Raw genomic sequence first — 17,773 nt, 5'->3', positions numbered from 1 at the left:
GGGCCCCCTTCTTTAGTTGGACTAGTGATTGAAGGGGACGCGCGCTCGACTGCGTCCGTCCGGGGAGGGGAGGTGGGCCCGCGGATTTTGTTGTGTCTCAAGTTGCAGTTCGAGAAACCCACCTTGCACCATTTTACAGTGCCGGGCAGGGCTTTGTGCGTGATAGACCGGGCCGGGGCGGGCCTGGTCGTCGTCCCGCGGCGGGCCCCGGGAGCGGCGGCGCGGAGCGTCCCGGGCCGGCGGCGCGGCCTCGGCGCGCGGCGGCGGGCGGCGCTCGCGCGTAGCCTCCGCCGGGCGGCCTCCGCCGGGCAGCCCTTGCTTCATGGCCGTCGAGCGGGGGTCCCTGGGCGGCCTGCGGACGCCGGACGACGCGCCCTTCTTCTTCGAGTCGGCGACCCTGGGCCGGCCGCCGCCGCCGCCGCGGCGGAGCTCGACGCCCATGGCCGCGGCCGCGCCGCGCGCGGCGGCGGCGCCGCGGCGGAAGCCGTCGATCTTCTACAGCTCCGGCCGCGGCTCGGCGTCGTCGAGCGGCGGCGAGGACAAGGTCGCGCGCCTGTGCTGGGCGCGGCTCGTCGAGGCCATGCGGCGGCGCGACGTCGCGGGCGCCGCGCTCGTGCGCGAGTGGGGCAAGCACGGCGACGGCACGCTCGTGAGCTACGCGGAGTTCTGGCGCGGCCTGGCGACGGTGCTGGGCCCGGGCATGGCCCACTTCTCCCACAGCGAGCGGAAACGATTGTTCTCCTGCGTCGAGTCGAACCGCGAGGGCATGGTCGCGACGCGCGCGCTCGCGAAGAAGATCGAGGTCGTCGAGGCGTCGCTCGCGCTCCAGGACGCGCCGCAGCCCGCGGGCAAGCCGCGGGCGTTGAGCGTGCGGTCGCGGGCGCGGTCCGAGGACACGGAGAGCGTCATGTCGACGGACCTGAGCCACCGCAACGCCGCGCGCGAGCTCCGCATGCGGTGCCGGCGGCAGCGGCTCCTGTCCGCGGACCTCGCGTTCCGCTGCGCGCTGCTGGACCAGCGGCCGCTGCTCTGCTGCCGGCTCTACCGGTCGCGGCCGGCGGCGGCGGCGCCCCTGGAGAGTTTAAGGCGGCCCTTCGCGCAGGCCGCGGCGCCCGAGCTCGGGTTGGTCAAGGCCGTGCACGAGACGGCGCTGGCCATCGGCGGCGTCGAGGTCGGCGACGTCGCGCTGATGTGGGACGCGGGCGCGGGCAACGACGCCGTCTCGGAGCGTTTTGGAAGTGCCTTCGTCGCGCCGGTCCACGGCTTCTCCGGGTCCATTTTAGCCTACGCGGAGGACGCGGCGACGGCCGAGGCGACGATCTTCGCCGACGACGGCCTGTTCTGGTGCGCGCTGGAGGCCATCGCCGCGGAGGTCGACGCGCTGGCCTGCCGCGGGTCGCGGCGGCTGCGGCCCCTCGTGTTCTCGGTGGCCGTCGAGGTCCAGGCCGACGCGTCGGGGTCGCCGCGGCGGACGCCCTGGGAGGCGATCCCGGTTAGCGACGAGGGCGCCGCGGACGCCGTCGCGCGCGACGCGCTGGCGCGGGGCGCCGCGAGCGGCACGCTCGTGGCCGCGCGGCTCCGCGTGAGCGAGGGCGACGCCCAGGGCAGGACAAGAGAGCGAAATTCCAAACTTCAAAGCCTCATATCTCGGCCGTTTTCCCCTCGTTTCGGCTGATTTTTGGACGAGCGATCATCTCTCGGAACGGACTCGAAGCGTGGATGCTTTTTCCGGAACGGGCGCGCGCGGAACACTCACGTTGAAGCGACGTTGAATCACCCTTGTGCTGCCCAGGCGACGCGGTCGTCGGCGAGCTGCGGCTCGTCTGCGCGTCGCTGAGCTCCGTGGATCTGCTGGACGTCGACGGCGACCTCTGGTTCGAGCACGTCGCCCACGGCCTCGACGTGCTGCCGCGGCACCTGAGCGCCCACGCGAACCGCTGGGGGGCCCAGGCCTTCGCGTACTGCATCGTCCACGCGCCGGTCGACGCCGCGTCGCCCGTCTGCGACCAGCTCGCGGAGATCGCCCACGCGCGCGCCGCGGCCTTCCGGGCGGCGCCCTTCGGCCGGCCCGCCGTGGAGTCGGCGCTGGACGTCGAGCAGCTCCAGGCGCGGAAGGCCGCCTACCAGGAGCTCCAGCGCGGCGCGGCCGCGGAGTCGCCGAACATCGTGGACTCCATCGAGGAGGCCCAGGCGAAGCTCGAGGACGTGGAGAAGCTCGGCGGCCGGTCCGCGGCCAACGGCGCCCACGAGGGCTTTTTGGGGGAGAACGGCGAGCCGACGGCGGACCTGCCGCTCGCGTGCCAGCGGCAAAGGTTGGTCGCGTGGGAGCGGTTTTCTCGAATCCAGGCGGCGTTGGGCAGCATCCAGGTCGTCTGCCGCATCCGGCCGCTGATTCCGACGGACGCGTCGCGGGGCCCGCCGCCGGAGGTCGCCGCGAAGCTGAACCCGAAGGCGCGGACGTCCGCGGCGTTCGTGAAACGGGCGGGCAAGGGCCACACGGTCGTCGTCGACTGCGAGGGCCAGGGCCTGCCCTTCAAGGAGCGGGCCTTCGAGTTCGACGACGTCTGGGACGCGAAGACGACCCAGGACGAGGTCTTCGAGTCCATCGAAAATCTCGCGGACGCGGTCCTCCGGGGCTGCTCCGCGTCGGTCTTCGCCTACGGCGCCACGGGCGGCGGCAAGACCTACACGGTCGTCGGCGATCTGGACGGCGAGACGCCGAAGCTCGGCATCGCCTTCCAGTCCGTGGAGGTGCTGCTCGCGTCGCTGAAGCGCGACGCCTCGGAGGACGCGGCGCTCCGCGTGTCCATGCTCGAGGTGCACAACGAGGAGGTCTACGACCTGCTCGACGAGGTCGGCGGCGGCCTCCCGCCGAAGCGGCCCCAGCGCCGGGCGTCGGCCGCGCCGGAGCGCCGCGCGACAATAGCGCAGCGCCGCGGCTCCGGCACCGCGCCGCTCCGGAGGACGCAGTCGACGCCCATGCACGAGAAGACGAAGCTCAGCGTGCGCCTCAAGCCCGACGGCGGCGGCGCCCACGCGCCGGACGTGTCCAAGGTCGGCATCGGCGACATGGCCCACTTCTTGCGCGTCTTCGACGCGGGCAACCGGCGCCGCGCGACGTCGTCGACGTTGCTGAACGCGACGTCCTCGCGGTCCCACGTCGTCGTCATCGTCGAGGCCGCGGGCGGCGGGCGGCTGTGGTTGGTGGACCTCGCGGGGTCCGAGCGCGTCGCGAAGAGCGGCGCGTCCGGCGAGGTGCTGAATCGTGCCGAAATCAACAACTGGTTGGGCTATTCGCTTCAAACCTCTCGAGCTCGGTCACATCGAAGTCGATTCGGCTGATTTTTGGACACATCGATCGCTCTCGTCAAGCTCTCAAAGCACGGCTGAAAATCGCGCGTCGAAATTGTCGCATACGCTCACATTGAAGTCGGCTCGAAGATTTGATTTCCACGCAGGTGCTCAAGGAGGCCGCGTGCATCAACCGGTCGCTGAGCGCTTTGGGCGACGTCTTCGAGGCCATCGACAAGAAGCGGAGCCACGTGCCCTACCGGAACTCGAAGCTCACGTTTTTGATGCAGGACGTCATCGGCGGGCCCGGCGCGCGCGTGCTCTTCGTCTTCGCGGCGTCCCCGGCGTTCGCGACGGCGCCCGAGACGCTGTCCAGCTTCAAGTTCGCCGCGCGCATGCGGACGATCCACCTCGACGGCGAGCACCTGTCGGAGAAGCAGAAGGCGACGGACGCCATCTTCGCCATGTGCGGCGAGCGCAACGAGCGGCGGCTGCTCCAGGCGTACCTGGGGGAATTGCGGGACGCGGAGCGGCGCGCGCTGGAGCACTGCGCGCCGGAGACGCGCCGGGCTTTGAGCTCGTCCATCGACGAGGACGAAGTCGTCCTCGGGCTGCTGAACGACCGGCCGCCGCCGCTCCTGAGCGACCGGCCGCCGCCGCCGCCGGCCGCGGCGAGCCCGCGGAGTTTACTAGGCGACGAGCACAGCGAGCTGAGCGTGCTGAGCCGCGTGTCGTCCGCCTGGGCGACGTCGGAGCGCGAGCAGCACCTCGAGGCGGAACTAGATTCGTTGCGGCGGCGCCTGCGCGAGACGGAGGAGGCGCTCGAGGACCGGCGCGCGTCGTCGTCGCCGCCGGAGCCCATTGCGGCGCCGGCCTTCGACGACGACGACGAGGTCCCGGCGGAGGAGGACGCCGCGGCGGACGCGGACAATGGGGAAACCGCGGCGGAGGAGAGCGACGAGCCGCCGCCGCCGCCGCCGCCGCCGCTCGCGTCGCCGGCCGCGGTCGTCGACGAGGCGGGCCTCTGCCCGGCCACGGTCAAGTCGGCGTCCCTCGCCTACAAGATCATGATGGACCACCAGAAGGCGCGGCCGGCGTCGTCGAGCGACGAGCGCGACGACGGCAGCAGCCCGTCGGAGACGAGTCGCCTCACGTCGCCGGCCGCGTCCGCGTCGCAGGTGAGCCACCGGTCCGTGGGCACGGACAGCGACCCGCCGCCCGACGGCATCCCCTTCCTCGCGCCGCCGCCGCCGGGCGCGACCGTGCCGGAGCAGGCCGTGCCGCCGGCCTACGCGGCGACGCCGCCGCGGCGCGCGTCGCCGCCGGAGCCGCGGCGCCGGAGCGGCGGCGACGACGACGATTTGAAGGTCATCCAGCTCTTCGACCCGGAGAAGCAGGCGCGGAGCCCGCACCGGCGCGAGTCGTCGAAGAAGAAGCGCCGCGACCGCCAGATCGCCATCGACTTTGTCGAGAACGAGGTCGTCGGCGCGACGGGCTGCTTCGCGCTCGCGTGCACCGAGGAGCCGCCGAGCGACGGCGAGTCCGACGACGGCCGCGCGCTCGGCCGCCCGCGGGCCGTCGACGTCGCGCCGGGCGTGCCCGACGCCGCGGACCGCAAGGTCGTCGTCTCGGTGCACCGCGCGCGGAAGATCTTCGGCGGCGGGCACGCGGCGGAGTACGGCTCCGTGAACCCCTACGTCGTCTGCCAGTACGGCGGCGCGGAGTCCGTCACGGCGCCCGTGCGGTCGACGCTGAACCCCGTGTGGAACAAGGACCTGACCTTCGCCTTCGAGGACGGCGAGGCGCCGCGCGCGACGCTCTTCCTCTTCTCGAAGAACGACTACCTCAACGACTCGCTCCTCGGCAAGTGCGTCGTCAACTTCGAGCGGCCCGAGGGCCACGGCGGCACGGAGCGGCTGCTCGCGCGGACCTGGCTCGCCGTCGTCCCCTGCGAGGAGCGCGAGCGCGAGGGCATCGAGCACCTGTGCTCCGAGTTCGGCATCAACATGCGGCCCCAGCGGTTCCTCTTCAAGAAGGGGTCCCTGGGCAGCGTCGAGATCTCCGTCTACTCGTTCGCCATGGGCGGCCTGCTGAACAGCGGGTCCTAATGTTGTTTTTCGCGCGGTTAGCTTCAGGCGTCCCGGTCCGAGCGACCCCGCGGCCCGAGAGAGAGAGAGAAGTGCAACACCCTGCAATGCAATGGCAAAAAAAATCTGCCGAACACGCGGACTCACTCAACGTCGGCGCACGCTGTCACCGGCGTTTTTTGTCAGCGCAACCAGTGCATTGTTCAGCAGCTCCTAGAGAGCCGCAACAACACCTACCACCACCCTTCCCCGCTCACCCGCCGCAAAACCCCGGAAGCATGAGCGTCGAGGAGGAGAACGCGTGGCAGGAGCCCCGCGCGCGCCGCAACCGGCGCCGCGGGTCGGGCCGGGCGCCCCACGGTTGCGGCCCGACTCCCCACGGTTGCGCCCCGGCCGACGACGACAGCGACTCCCTGAGCGATTTCTCTCTCGTCGACGCCGGCGAGGAGGCGTCCGCGTTCGACGACGGCCTCTCGTACTGCGACGACCGCGATTCGCTCGAGGAGTGGGAGTTCATGGACCACGGCGTCGTGAGCCGCCTCGTGGAGCGGTCCCTCTCCTGGGTCGACGCGGCGCTCCGCGGCTTCGCCGGCGACTTCGCCGTCCGCGGCGGCGGCGCGGCCGCGACGGCGCGCGACACGCGCGCGGCGAAGCTCCGCGCGGACCGCGAGGCCGAGCGCGCCATCAAGCGCGCGCAGCGCCGCGCGGAGCTCGTCAAGGACCGCCACGGCGTGCTGAGCTCCGACGAGGAGCTCGAGGCCGCCGTCGCCGCGCGCCGCGACTTCGCCCGCCGGAACCGCCGGTCGGCCTCCGCGCTCCGCTGCAAGGGCAAGGCGCTCTCGAAGAAGGCGGGCCGCGCCGCCGCCTGCTGAAGCGATGCGTCGACGACGCACACCACACCTGTCCATACCATTCTGTCCATAGCGCGCCGCTTCCGCCTCGGAAGCGCCGCGCGTCTCTCCGGCCCCCCGGGACGAAAGAACCCGGGGGCCCGGCCGCACGCTCCCCCCTCTGCGCATAGCTGTCCCCCGCCAATTAAGCGGGCCCTTTGGGAGTGTCCTTTGGTTTCGGGTGGGTGCGGGCGCGTCGGCCGCCGCCGGGTTTGTCGGCGCGCGCGGCGGCCGCGGCGGCCTCAAGCAGTGCGCCCACAGTTTCTTCCGAGGATACGATCAGCGCCTCTGACGATTTAAATGGAGCCACGCAAGCCTCGCAAGGTGGATGCTGTATCTCGCCGCGCCGGTGGTGCCGCCGGAGAAGTCTGGGCAGCCTGTTAGCCCGGAGCGTCTGGGCACCCGGGCAGCCCGTTCAGCATGTCGGCCCTCGTCGCCAAGGCGCCGCCCTCGAAGCAGCTCCTGGCCCTCGACGGCATGCTCTTCCAGAGCGGCAAGAAGACGCCCCTCTGCGGCGACCCCGAGGAGCTGCTGCCCCTCCTCGTGTCGAAGCTCGGGAAGCACCCGACGCCGGCGACGCTGCACCTCGTCGCGCGCGTCAAGAACGACCTCGGCGACCTCGCCGGCGCCGCGCGGGACCTCGAGGCCGCGCTGAAGCAGGTCGGGCGGCCCAAGACCCCGCAGCAGCTCGACCTCTTCGCGTCGCTCAAGTGCAGCCGGTCCGTCGTCGCCGACAACGGCGGCGACGCCCGGGGCGCCGAGGACCTCTTCGCCGCGGCGCTCCAGGCCGACGGCGCGGCGGTGCGGCGCCACTGCCGGAACCGCAGCGAGGCCTACGCGCAGCTCGGCGACCGCGGCGGCGCGGTGCGAGCCCTCGAGAAGCTCGTCGCGCGCGGCGACGCGGGCGACGCGGCGGAGCTCGCGACCCTGGAGCTGCGCCTCGGCGACTACGACGAGGCCGAGCGGTTGTTTCGCGAGGCGCGGCGCGCGGACCCCTACCTCGCCCGGGCCTACGCGGGCGGCGCGGAGGTCCTGAAGCGGCGCGTCTTCGGCCACGGGCGCAGCGACCGCGCGCCGACCATCGCCGCCGACGACACGGACGCGCGCATCATCGCCGTCGACGAGTGCCTCGAGTTGTTGCGGCGCGACGTCAAGCTCGTCGAGCACGGCGCGCCCGTCGACGTCGACCGCGGCGTCTACGCGAACCGCCAGGCGAAGCTCATCGAGTTCCTCGCCGGCGAGTGCGACAAGTGGAAGCGCGAGCGCCAGCACGGCACCTTCACCTGCGGCATCGTGTTCTGCGCCTGTAACGACGACTAGTTTGTTTTTTAGCAGCAGTAGTCCACGGCGAGGTAGCCCAGGAGCGCGTCCGCGGTCCGCGGCTCGGCCGCCTCGCACCTGGGTAGGCCCGCCGCGTCGGCGCCCGCGGCGAGGACGAGGTCGCGGGCGCACAGCCCCAGGCCCGACGTGAAGACGGCGACGCAGTGGCGCAGGGCCCGCGCGACGTCGTTCCGCGGAACGTGCCGGCCCGCGACCTCGAGGACCCGGCCCATGCGCCGCGCGTTGCCGCCGCGCGTGCCCCGGGCGACGCGGCCGTCCAGCACGAGCATCGCCGCGAAGAGCTCCAGGGCGAGGTCCGCGCTCGCCGGCTCCGCGGCGGCGAGACCCGCGAAGAAGCGGTTCTCGTCGTCGAGCTCCATGACCGCGAGCCGCGCGTGGTCCCGCGCGCCGCGCGACGCGCCGTCGTCCACGAGCTCCGGCGGCCGTTTCGCCGCGAAGGCCACGAGGGCGTCGTCCGCCAGCAGCCGCTCGAGGTACTGGAGCGCGAAGAAGTGGTTCGGGTGGAAGACGACGGTCCCCCGCGGCACCGCGGCCGCGGCCGCGGCCCGCAGCGCGAGCTCCTTCGTCGCCAGATCCAGCGGCGTCCGCGCCCTCGTCTCGCGGCGGTCGATGGCCGCGTGGATCGCGCCCGTCGCCGCCGGCAGGCCGAAGCAGCAGACCTTGGCCGACCGGACGCAGCCCGCGACCATGAGCAGGTTCCAGAGCGCGTTCACGGCGACGACGAGCGCGAGGTCCAGCCCCGCGCGGTCCCCGAGGCCCTTGAGGAAGACGCGCGCCACGACCTTCTTCAGGAGCAGCTTCAGCAGGAACAGCGAGATGCCCCGCTTCCCCGCGTAGAGGAGCTGGACCGCGTAGAGCCGCAGGCCGCTGAGGTGGCGCATGGGGTCGATGCCCAGGCAGGGCCGCACGGGGTGGGGGATCTCCAGCGCCGCGCGCGCGAGCGCCGCCGTCGTCAGCGCGCGCTCAAAGTCCAGCGGCCAGAGCCGGAGGCGGCAGCGGCGCGCGATCGCGCACGCGACGTCGACGCAGCAGGCGTAGATGAGCAGCACCTCGACGCCGGAGACGACGAGCGACGCCGCGAGGCGCAGCAGCAACAGATGCGCGCGGCGCCGCGCGCCGAGCGAGTACGGGGTGAGGTACGCGACGAGCAGGGCGGCCCCGACGCCGCAACACACGCCGAAGAGGAGGGCCCGCCGGACGCTCGCGTCGATGGCCGCGAGGTCCCGCGCCGTCGCGGGCGCGTCGCTCTCGCGCGCGTCGCCGGGGCGCACCTTGCGCCGCGCTTGTTTCCGGAACGTGGCCTGCACGACGTAGCAGGGCAGCCTTTCCAGAAAACTCAGCTCCTTCAAAGCCTCGTCGCCGACGCCGACGTCGATGTCGATGTCGCTGAAGATGTGGAGCGGCGCCGTCTCCAGCGCCCAGTCGCGGAAGGACGCGAACCGTTCGCCGAAGCGCTCCGAGGTCACGCCGGCGAGGAACTCGAGCCAGGACACCTTGCCGTTGCGCGCGCTGTCGAGCGTCGACACGAGGCCCGCGAGCCGGAGCGCGTGGCCCGCCTGCGCCGTCAGCGCGGCCCGCAGCTCCTTGAGCTCCAGGAAGCCGCTCTGGCTCGCGTCGAGGGACCGGAAGACCGCCGCGGACCGTTCGACCTTCGCGACGTCTTCTTCGAGGCGCGCCGCCTCCCAGCCGAGGGGCCGCAGGAGGCGCGCGGCGTCGGCGAGCGCGTAGGGCTCGGGGCCCGCCGCGGCGAGGTCGAGGTTTTTGGATGAAGGCCCGCGGAGCCGCGCGGCTTCGCCGAGCTCCGCGCGCGTGAGGCTGCCGACGCCGCGGATGTCGACGGCGGCGACGAGGCGCGCGAGCAGCGACTCCTCGGCGGCCGGCGCCTCGGCGACGTCCATGCTCTGCTACCCATGAGGGCACATCTCCATAGCGCGCTCTGCCTAAACAAATGCACAGTGCTCTTCAAGTTACGCCGCGGCGGCCGTCGAGGAGCGCCTGGACGGGCCCGCGGAGGACGGTGGCCATGGACCGGGTCGCGAAGAGGGCGTGGCCGCGGTCGGCGATGGCCGCGCGCTCCGCCGGCCGGTCGCGGTAGTAGGCGACCGCGGCCTTGAGGTCGCGGCGCTCCGCGAAGACGAGGCCGCCCGCGTAGGCCTCGCACTGCCCCCCCGGGTCGCACGTCCCCTCGGAGATGACGAACTTGCGGTTCGCGAAGAGCTTGGCGAGGCGCGGCATCTTCCACTCGTCGTCGCGGTCGCCGAACGCGCGGAGGTTGAGCACGACGTCCGCGGCGGCGATCTGCGCGTCGAGCGCCGCGCCGAAGGTGCCGTCCGTCGCCGCGTTGGCGTGGACCACGGGCTGGCCGTTGGGGCCCGCCCGGATCGCCGCGAGCGTCGCCGCGCGGTGCCGCGTGAGCGTCCCGTAGAAGAGCACGGGGAGCGACGACGAGGCGTTCGCCGACACCGCGGCCGCGAGCGCCGGGCGTATGCGCCAGGGCGGCGCGTCGCCGAGGGGCACGTGCGTCGCCGAGATGCCGAGGGCGGCGAGGCTCGGGACGTTGGACGCGCTGTAGTCCCAGACGGTGTTCGCGCGCCGGAGCACCTCGAGCGTCGCGGCCGTCGCGAAGGAACCTGGGCGGGACAAGAGAGATTCAACGTCGCTTCAACGTGAGTGTTCCGCGCGCGCGCGTTCCGGAAAACACATCCACGCTTCGAGAGCGCTCCGAGAGATGATCGCTCGTCCAAACATCAGCCGAAACGAGTGGAACATGGCCGAGATCGGAGCCTTTGGAATTTCGCTCTTTTGTGCTGCCCTGGAAGGAACCGGCCGCGTTCGTGAGGCCGCCGTCGCCGCGGGCGCCGTTCTGGAGTTGTGCCATGCCCGCCGCGAGGGTCTCCAGGTCGTCGGGCGGCACGTACTCGAAGTTGTAGAGGACCGCGGCCTCGTCGTAGAAGAGCGGCCGCCGCGGCCCTAAAACGACGGGCGCGTCCGCGTCGACGTCGACGTAGGCCTGGAGGTTGTGCGCGCCGAGGGCGACCTCCTGCTCGCCGTCGAGGGCGAAGCGGCAGCCGTCCGTGAGCGCGACGCAGGTCTCCGCGCGCGCCGCGAGGCCGAGGCCGCGGAGGCCCGCGACGACCGCCGCCGATATATCCGCGAACGTGCCCGACGTCGACGTGTCCGACGGGCCCTGCTGGTAGACGACGACGACGAACCCGGGGCAGGGCCCGCCGCAGTCGACGGCGAGCGGGCCCGCCTCGCCTTCGTCGACGGCGTCCTCCCGCCTGGGCAGCAAAAGGGTGCGAAATTCCCAACTTCAAAGGCTCATATCTCGGCCGTTTTCCACTCGTTTTGGCTGATTTTTGGACGAGCGATCATCTCTCGGAACGGCCTCGAAGCGTGGATGCTTTTTTCGGAACGCGCGCGCGCGGAACACTCACGTTGAAGCGACGTTGAATCACCCTTTTGCTGCCCTGCCTCCCGCGGTCGCTCGTCCGCGACGGCGGCCGCGACGAGGGCCCAGGCCTGCGCGGAACTCAAATCTTCCACCCGACTTCGATGTGCGCGTAGTTGAAGCCGAACTCTTCGGCCGTGCTTCGAGGACTCGACGAGAGCCATCGATTCGTCCAAAAATCAGCCGAATCGACGTCGATGTGACCGAGCTAGAGAAGTTTGGTCGGGACGTCCCAAACCAGCGGGTGATTTCCACGCAGGCCCAGGCCCGCAGGAACGCGCCTTCGCGATGGGCCGCCGCGGCGAAGAGCGCCGCCTCGACGTCCGACGGTGCCGGTTCGGTGGCCCAGGGCGCGGCCGCGACGGGCGCCCACCAGCGGTCGAGGAGCTCCCGCGGGAAGACGAGCGCGGCGTCGCCGCCGCCGTTCGGCGACGGCGCGGCCAAGACGAGCGCGCCGCCGGGGTCGCCGCGCGCGTAGCCCGCGCGCGCGTGGGCCGCGAGGCACGCCTGGAGCGACGGCGCCGGCGGGTCCGGCGCCTCCGCTAAAACGACGACCGCGGCGCCCGGCGGCGCCGCGGCCGCGGCGTCTCGTAGCGCGCCTCCGAGGCCGTCGTTCGCGTCGACGAAGCCGAAGCCCGCGGCGCCGGCGCTCGCGGCGGCGGCGCAGTCCGAGGCCGCCGGCGGGTCCGCGCCGCGCCGCAGGAGCGCGACGACGGCGCCGCCGGCGGCCGCCCACGCGGCGTGGCGGCCGTCGTCGCTGACGACCGCGACCGCGGACGGCACGACGGCGCCGGTTTTGACGGCGTCGTGGGCGGCCTTGCGTAACCGCTCGAGCTGCGCGTCGCCGAGGCGCCACGCGTGCGCGAACGCGAGCGACGCGTCGTCGATGCGGTCGCCGCGGCGCACCTCGAAGACGGTCTGCGTTGCGACGCCGCCGGCGTGGGCCAGCTCCATGGGCAGCTCGATCGCCGGCCGCGGCGGCGCGAAGAGGTTCGCATCGCACCAGCGCTGGGCTGCTGCACACGCGACGGCCGTGGCGAGGAACGCCCGCCTCGCATCCATCGTGGGGCTGCTGCCGCTGCGCCCGAGGCAATGATGCAGCGCACTTTGCACTGCAACTTTGGGCCGTAATTTTACGCACCCCCCCCTCTAGTCGTCGACGATGAGGACGGTGACGTCGACGTCGCCGACCGTGAGCGACCGGTCCGTGGCGTCGGCGTCGAGCATGTCGTTGACCGCGCCGTAGACCGCGCGGAGCGCGTCGTGCCGCCGCTCCTCGGGGATCGCGGCGAGCTCGCGGTTCGCCGCGTCCGCGCGGAGCCGCGAGCGCAGGCCCTGGTAGGGGAGCGTCCGCGGCGCGTCGTCGAGGTCGATGACCGCGTCGAAGCGGCAGGTGATTTTTTTCGCGTCCGGCGCCGGCGCGAGCGGCTTCGCCGCGGCCCGGGGCGGCCGGTTGCCGCCGTCGACGCGGACCAGTTCGAGCGCGTCGCGCAGGCCGACGCCGAGCGCGGCGAGCGTCAGGCGCTCGCCCTCGACGGTCTCGCCGTCGCGCCGCAGCTTCCACTCGCCGTCGTCGAGGATGCGCAGCGACCCGCTCGCGTCCGCGAGCGCGCCGCGGCACTCCTCCAGCGTCCACTGCAGGTCCACGTCGTCGAGGTCGTAGGCCACGCCCTCGTGCGTGATCGTCAGCGGCATACTACTATCGTCGTGTGTTGGGCCTGCGAGCTTGGTTTGTTGCGTAGCGACGACGGCGGCGGTGGTGTGATGGTGTGGCACGACTGCGAGTGTGTGCTTTTAGCGTTGCTGGCCGCGAGCGCGAGGCGCCGCACGCGTCGGGCGAGCCTGGCGGCGCCGTACGCGTCGGTCGAGCCTGGAGGTGCGGCCTCGGAGAGCGGCGACGCTCTCCGGCCGACGTTCAGCGTCACCACAGCCGTCGCCGCCGTCCGCGCCGCCCGCACGCGCGACCATGGGCAAGCACCCCGCGCACGAGTCCTCCGTGGGCGTGCTCCACTACCCCGCGCTCCTCGGTGCGCTGGGCGTCCTCCTGTTGGGCCTCTGCGAGGCCCTCCAGCTCGCGGCGGCGACGCCCCTGTGCCGGCCGCTCTGCCTTGTACTATTGGGCGTCGGCCTCGTCGGTCACCGCTGCGCGCTCCTCGTGCGCGCCCGCGGCGGGCCCATCGCGTTCCTGCCGCCGGACTGGCGCGACTGGGTCCTGGAGTCGACGCCGCTCGACGCCGCGGAGGCCGCCATGCGCGTCGTCGACTTCCAGCACTGGCTCGGCGTCTTCATCCACTGCGCGTCGGCCCTCGGGGCCCTCGACGCCGAGGAGAAGGCGGCCTTCGTCGAGGAGCTGCCGCCGCGGGTCAGGGACTGGGTCACGACGCCGGGGCTTTTACGGGTCGCGCCGCCGCTCCACAGCGCGCTCGTCTGGCGGCCCGTCGAGCCGCCGCCCCGGCGGCCTTCGCGGACGCCGTCCGCCGCCCCGCGGCACCGGCGGCCCGGCGCCGCGACGACGACGGACGTCGCCACGTTCATGCGGAGCTTCAACCCGTGGCCGATGCTCGTGAAGATCTTCGGCCGCCGCGCGCACCGCACGCTCCGCCGGAACCTGCCCGCGTCGCGCCTCGCCCTCGCCGCGGGCGCGGCGTCGGCCGCCGCGGCGGCCCAGCTCGCGGCGTCGCCGCGCGCGCGCGACCTCTGCCGCCGCGGCGCCGCGAACGCCGCGTTGGGCGCGACGGTCGCGGCGGCGCTCGGGTCCCTCGCGGCGCTCGCGGGCGTCCACGGCGTCCGCTTCGACGACCTGCCGGACGACGACGACGACGACGTCGACGGCGACGAGCCCCGGCGCCGCGACGCCTGGGGCGTCGTCGCTCCAGCCGCCGCGCTCTCGCTCGCGTCGCTCGTCGCGTCGGCCTACGCGGCGTCCAAGGCGAGCATCGCGCCGTCCTTCCAGACGACGGTCTGGAACTGCGTCGCCGGCGCGCTCTCGCACGTGACGCCGCGCCTCGCCGCGGTCGACGGCGACGCGGAGGAGTTCTCCGCCGCGACGAGCTAGTGTTTCGTCGCCGAGTAACGGGCCCCCTTTTTGTTCTCTCGAGCTAGCGTGCTTTTTTTTTCGAGACCTCGTTTGTTCTCTCGCGATGCGAGTGCGGAGGAGGAGCTTGATTGCGGAGCGCTCGCCCGACGGCGCGGCGGCGACGCGGAGGCGGAGCCAGACGCGAAGCAGTCGTATGTATGTCCTTATTCCCGCTTTCGCGTTGTCGTCGTCTTTGACGCAGACGTCCCCCCAGCGGCGCTCCCGTCGAGCCTCCTCGCCTCGCGCGGTCAAGCGGCCTTCGCCGCCGCGGCCGCGCGCTCGCGAACGACGTTCCCGCGCAAAACCCGAAAGCCGCCGAGGGCGAGGACGGCCGCGAGGAAGCCGAGGAGCTCCGGCGGGAGATTGGGCATGCTCCACGACGACGACTCCCCCTCCGCGTCGCCGTCGGAAGACTTAAAGTACTTGTGGTACACGAAGAAGAGCATGAAGACCGACGTCTTGCCGACGGACTTCCAAACGTCTTCCCACGAAGGCATCGTGTTCCGGGGCGTTGACGGCGCGGCTCGAGGGGGGGCGTTGACGGTGCGGCGGCGCGTTGCTGTAGGTTTTTGTCAGTGCAAGTCTGTGGCAAGAAATTTTGCTCGCTCAAAACTGCTCAAGGCAAAAGCCGTGCGGGCGGGCACGCGGGCGACTGAGACAGCCGGACCTCGGCGCGATGGTCGCCCTCCTCACGCTGAGCGTCGTTTTGCCCTGCGCCTACGAGTACGCGTTCATGGAGCGGACGGCGAAGAGCGTCTGGGAGATGACTCCGGCCGAGCGCCTCGAGGAGATCATCATCGTCGACGACGCGTCGGACCCGCCCCTCGAGCGCTTCGCCGCCGCGGACACCTACAAGGTCCGCTTCTTCACGCACGACGAGCCCCGGGGGCTCATCGGGGCGAAGAAGACGGGCGCGGACGCCGCGCGCGGCGGCATCGTCGTCTTCTTCGACTGCCACGTGAAACCCGCGCGCGGCCAGCGTCGAAAATCACGTATGCGAACGGTTTCGACGCACATTCGATGAGAACGCGCCGAGAGCACACGACTCGTCCAGAATTCAGCCGAAACGGCGTCGTTTCGACCGCGCGCGAGCGCTTCGATCGCGAGCGCTTCGACCGCGCAGGCGCCCGACTACTGGGTCCCCTTCGTGTCCCACGTCGAGAAGAACTACAAGCGCGTCGTCGTGCCGACGATCACCAATCTGGACGTCGACACGTGGACGGAGTTCGGCCGGCCGCCGCCCGGCACCGAGGGCATGAGCAAGTGCTATTTGACGTTCGACGGCGAGTTCAAGTGGACCAAGGACGACACGGAGTTCGTGCCGGTCACGTCCCGCGTGGAGATCCGACTTCAATGTGTTCGACACGATCTCTTCTATGAGAGCAATCGATTCGTCGAAGAATCAGCCGAATCGGCTTCGGGTCGACCGAGAGAGAGAGTCCGCCCGCGCACCGGTCGATTTCGGCGCAGGTCATGTCCGGCGGGCTGCTGGCGATGAGCCGGCGCTGGTGGAAAGAGACGGGCGGCTACGACGACGCCATGCGCGGCTGGGGCGGCGAGAACATCGACCAGTCGCTGCGGATCTGGCGCTGCGGCGGCGAGATCGTGTCCGCGACCCGGTCGTACGTCGCGCACATGTGGCGCGACGCGGCCAAGCCCGCGACGCGGTCCAAGTACCGCGTGCCCCCGAATGCCAAGGCGACGAACATCGCGCGCGCGGGCAAGGCCCACATGGGCGGCTGGTACGGCGCGAAGCTCCTCAGCTTCGACCTGTGTGGAATTCAAATCTTCAATCCAACTTCAATGTGAGCGTATTTTAAAAGTTTCGACGCAAGTCGAGAACTCGACGAGAGCAATCGATTCGTCCAAAAATCAGCCGAATCGACATCGATTTGACGGAGCTAGACAGTTCTGAAGTTTGGTGGGGACCCCCCAAACCAGTGGTTGATTTCCACACAGGCTTCGACCCCTTCGTCCAATTCAAGGCGAGCAACAAGCCCTGGGAGCCGCACAACGGCGTCAACGCGACGGCCATCGAGTCGCGCATGGCGACGTGCAACGACGGCGCCCCCGCGGCGTCCTTCGAGTGGTACCTGCGGCGCTTCAAGTACGTCTACCGCGACGGCGGCGTGCTGCCGGCCAAGACGTTCCAGCTCCGCCACGAGGCGTCGGGCCTCTGCCTCGGGCTCGCGGGCCGGACGTGGGGCTCCGCGGCGAAGCCCAGGGACACGGTGCGGCTGCTCGCGTGCAAGGACGTCTTCGAGCGGCGGCGCAACAGTCTCGTCTGGTGGCACCGGTCGAACCGGAACGACGAGGGCGAGTGCTGCGCCGGTCTCAAGGTCTGGAACACGGACCAGTGCCTCGACAGTGCCGCGTCGCGGTCCACCTCGCTGGGCACGGCCGTCTGCGACCTCGCCGGGCCCCGGTCCCAGCGCGCGACGGTCTGGGACGGCCCGGGCCTCAAGGTCGACGTCTTCGGCTGCGTCGCCGTCTCCGCCACGGGCGAGCCCTACCTCGAGACGTGCGGCCGCAACGTCACGCGCTTCCGCCGCCACTACGGCGCCCAGACGCCCGAGTTCAAGCTCCTCTCGCGCGAGGCGAAGCGCGTCTGGATCTACGGCGCCCCGGACGACGCGCGGGGCAGCCCGGCCTACGCGAGGTCCGCGAAGGGCCGCGCGGAGGCGGCCACCCGGGCGCGCCGCGGCCGCACGGACGACGACGCTGGTAAGGATTTGTGAGGTGTAGCTCCCGACGACTCGAGAGGGGGACAGCCCCAACGATTTAGCGAATGAGTCTCATGCCGCGCCACGCGTCGAAGCGCCGCCGGAGCGCGCGCGGCGCGACGCCGACGAGGACGCGCTGGACCACGCCGCGGCGCGCGAGGAGCGCGCGGTTCGAGAGCGCCAGGGCGACGACGCCCTGGAGCCGCGCCTCGACGGCGCGAAGCCGGAGGCGCCGCCACGCGACGCGGCGCCGCGCGCGGTCGCGGCGACGGAGCACGAGGTCGAGGAGCGCGACGGCGAGGGCGCGGCGCGGGGCGACGGCCTCGCGGCGCCAGGCGACGAAGGCGTTCCTAACCACGGCGTCGCCGACGCGCGACGAGAGGCGCTCGAGCTTCGCGAGGACGTCCGCCGGCGGAAGCCGCCGCGCGCCCGCGCGCGCGCGGACGAGGGCGCGCCGGTCGTCGAGGGCCCGGTCGAAGGATTGGTCTGTCCGGTTGCGGAGCTGTCGGCGGAGGGCGGCGAGGGACGTGTTCGCATGCTTGTCGACGTCTCGGCGAGGTTTTCTCTCTCTCTGGGCGGCGAAGGACATGGGAGCTGGTTGTTTTAGGAGCGTTTATGCGAGGGCTTGGTTCCCCCGTCCGGCCGACTTTATGCGTCGTTTGCGAGCGACTTTTGCGCGTGTCGCCGTGCGTGAGAATATCCACAAGAGCAACTCTACCGACGCCTCTCGATCCCTGCCCACGCTCTGCCCTGGCCGGGGGAACACGCGCGGACGCGCCTAGGCGTCACTTCTACATTCTAATAATAGGAGACGCTGCGCCTACGGCGCGCCGCATCGGTCTTCTCGCGTCCGCGTCCTGCGCCCGTCTCATCTCGAGCCACGCCGCGGCCGTCGACACCGCGCGCGCCTCGCG

The 17,773-nt window shown here is 71.8% G+C and overlaps 3 protein-coding genes across 3 annotated transcripts in view; 2 read left to right on the top strand and 1 right to left on the bottom strand.

The window, feature by feature from the left end:
• Window positions 1-2,547: 2,547 nt before the first annotated feature.
• Window positions 2,548-3,521, top strand: AURANDRAFT_26010 (hypothetical protein; the record flags this gene model as incomplete). Its single annotated transcript, XM_009038561.1, has 3 exons — window positions 2,548-2,751; window positions 2,992-3,255; window positions 3,459-3,521. Coding segments are annotated over 3 exons (531 nt in total), but the record flags the coding sequence as incomplete, so codon positions are not given.
• Window positions 3,522-7,596: 4,075 nt separating this feature from the next.
• On the bottom strand, window positions 7,597-12,755 carry AURANDRAFT_71535 (hypothetical protein; the record flags this gene model as incomplete). Its single annotated transcript, XM_009038261.1, has 6 exons — window positions 7,597-9,513; window positions 9,581-10,239; window positions 10,433-10,890; window positions 11,058-11,131; window positions 11,316-12,111; window positions 12,262-12,755. The coding sequence occupies 6 exons, from the start codon at window positions 12,753-12,755 to the stop codon at window positions 7,597-7,599; spliced, it is 4,398 nt and encodes a 1,465-aa protein (XP_009036509.1).
• A 1,999-nt stretch (window positions 12,756-14,754) lies between these two features.
• Window positions 14,755-17,773, top strand: part of AURANDRAFT_71534 (hypothetical protein) — a gene marked incomplete at both ends in the record, with an annotated part of 5,714 nt that continues 2,695 nt past the window's right edge. The window contains 4 exons of the mRNA XM_009038562.1: window positions 14,755-15,103; window positions 15,260-15,460; window positions 15,607-15,910; window positions 16,096-16,795. Coding sequence (XP_009036810.1) covers window positions 14,813-15,103; window positions 15,260-15,460; window positions 15,607-15,910; window positions 16,096-16,795 — 1,496 coding nt within the window. The remainder of the gene's footprint in view (window positions 15,104-15,259; window positions 15,461-15,606; window positions 15,911-16,095; window positions 16,796-17,773) is intronic.

Source organism: Aureococcus anophagefferens (genome assembly GCF_000186865.1).
Source record: "Aureococcus anophagefferens unplaced genomic scaffold AURANscaffold_8, whole genome shotgun sequence".
Classification (NCBI taxonomy): domain Eukaryota; class Pelagophyceae; order Pelagomonadales; family Pelagomonadaceae; genus Aureococcus; species Aureococcus anophagefferens.
Note: the sequence above shows the minus strand (reverse complement) of the source record. Positions and strands in the feature narration are given on the sequence as shown.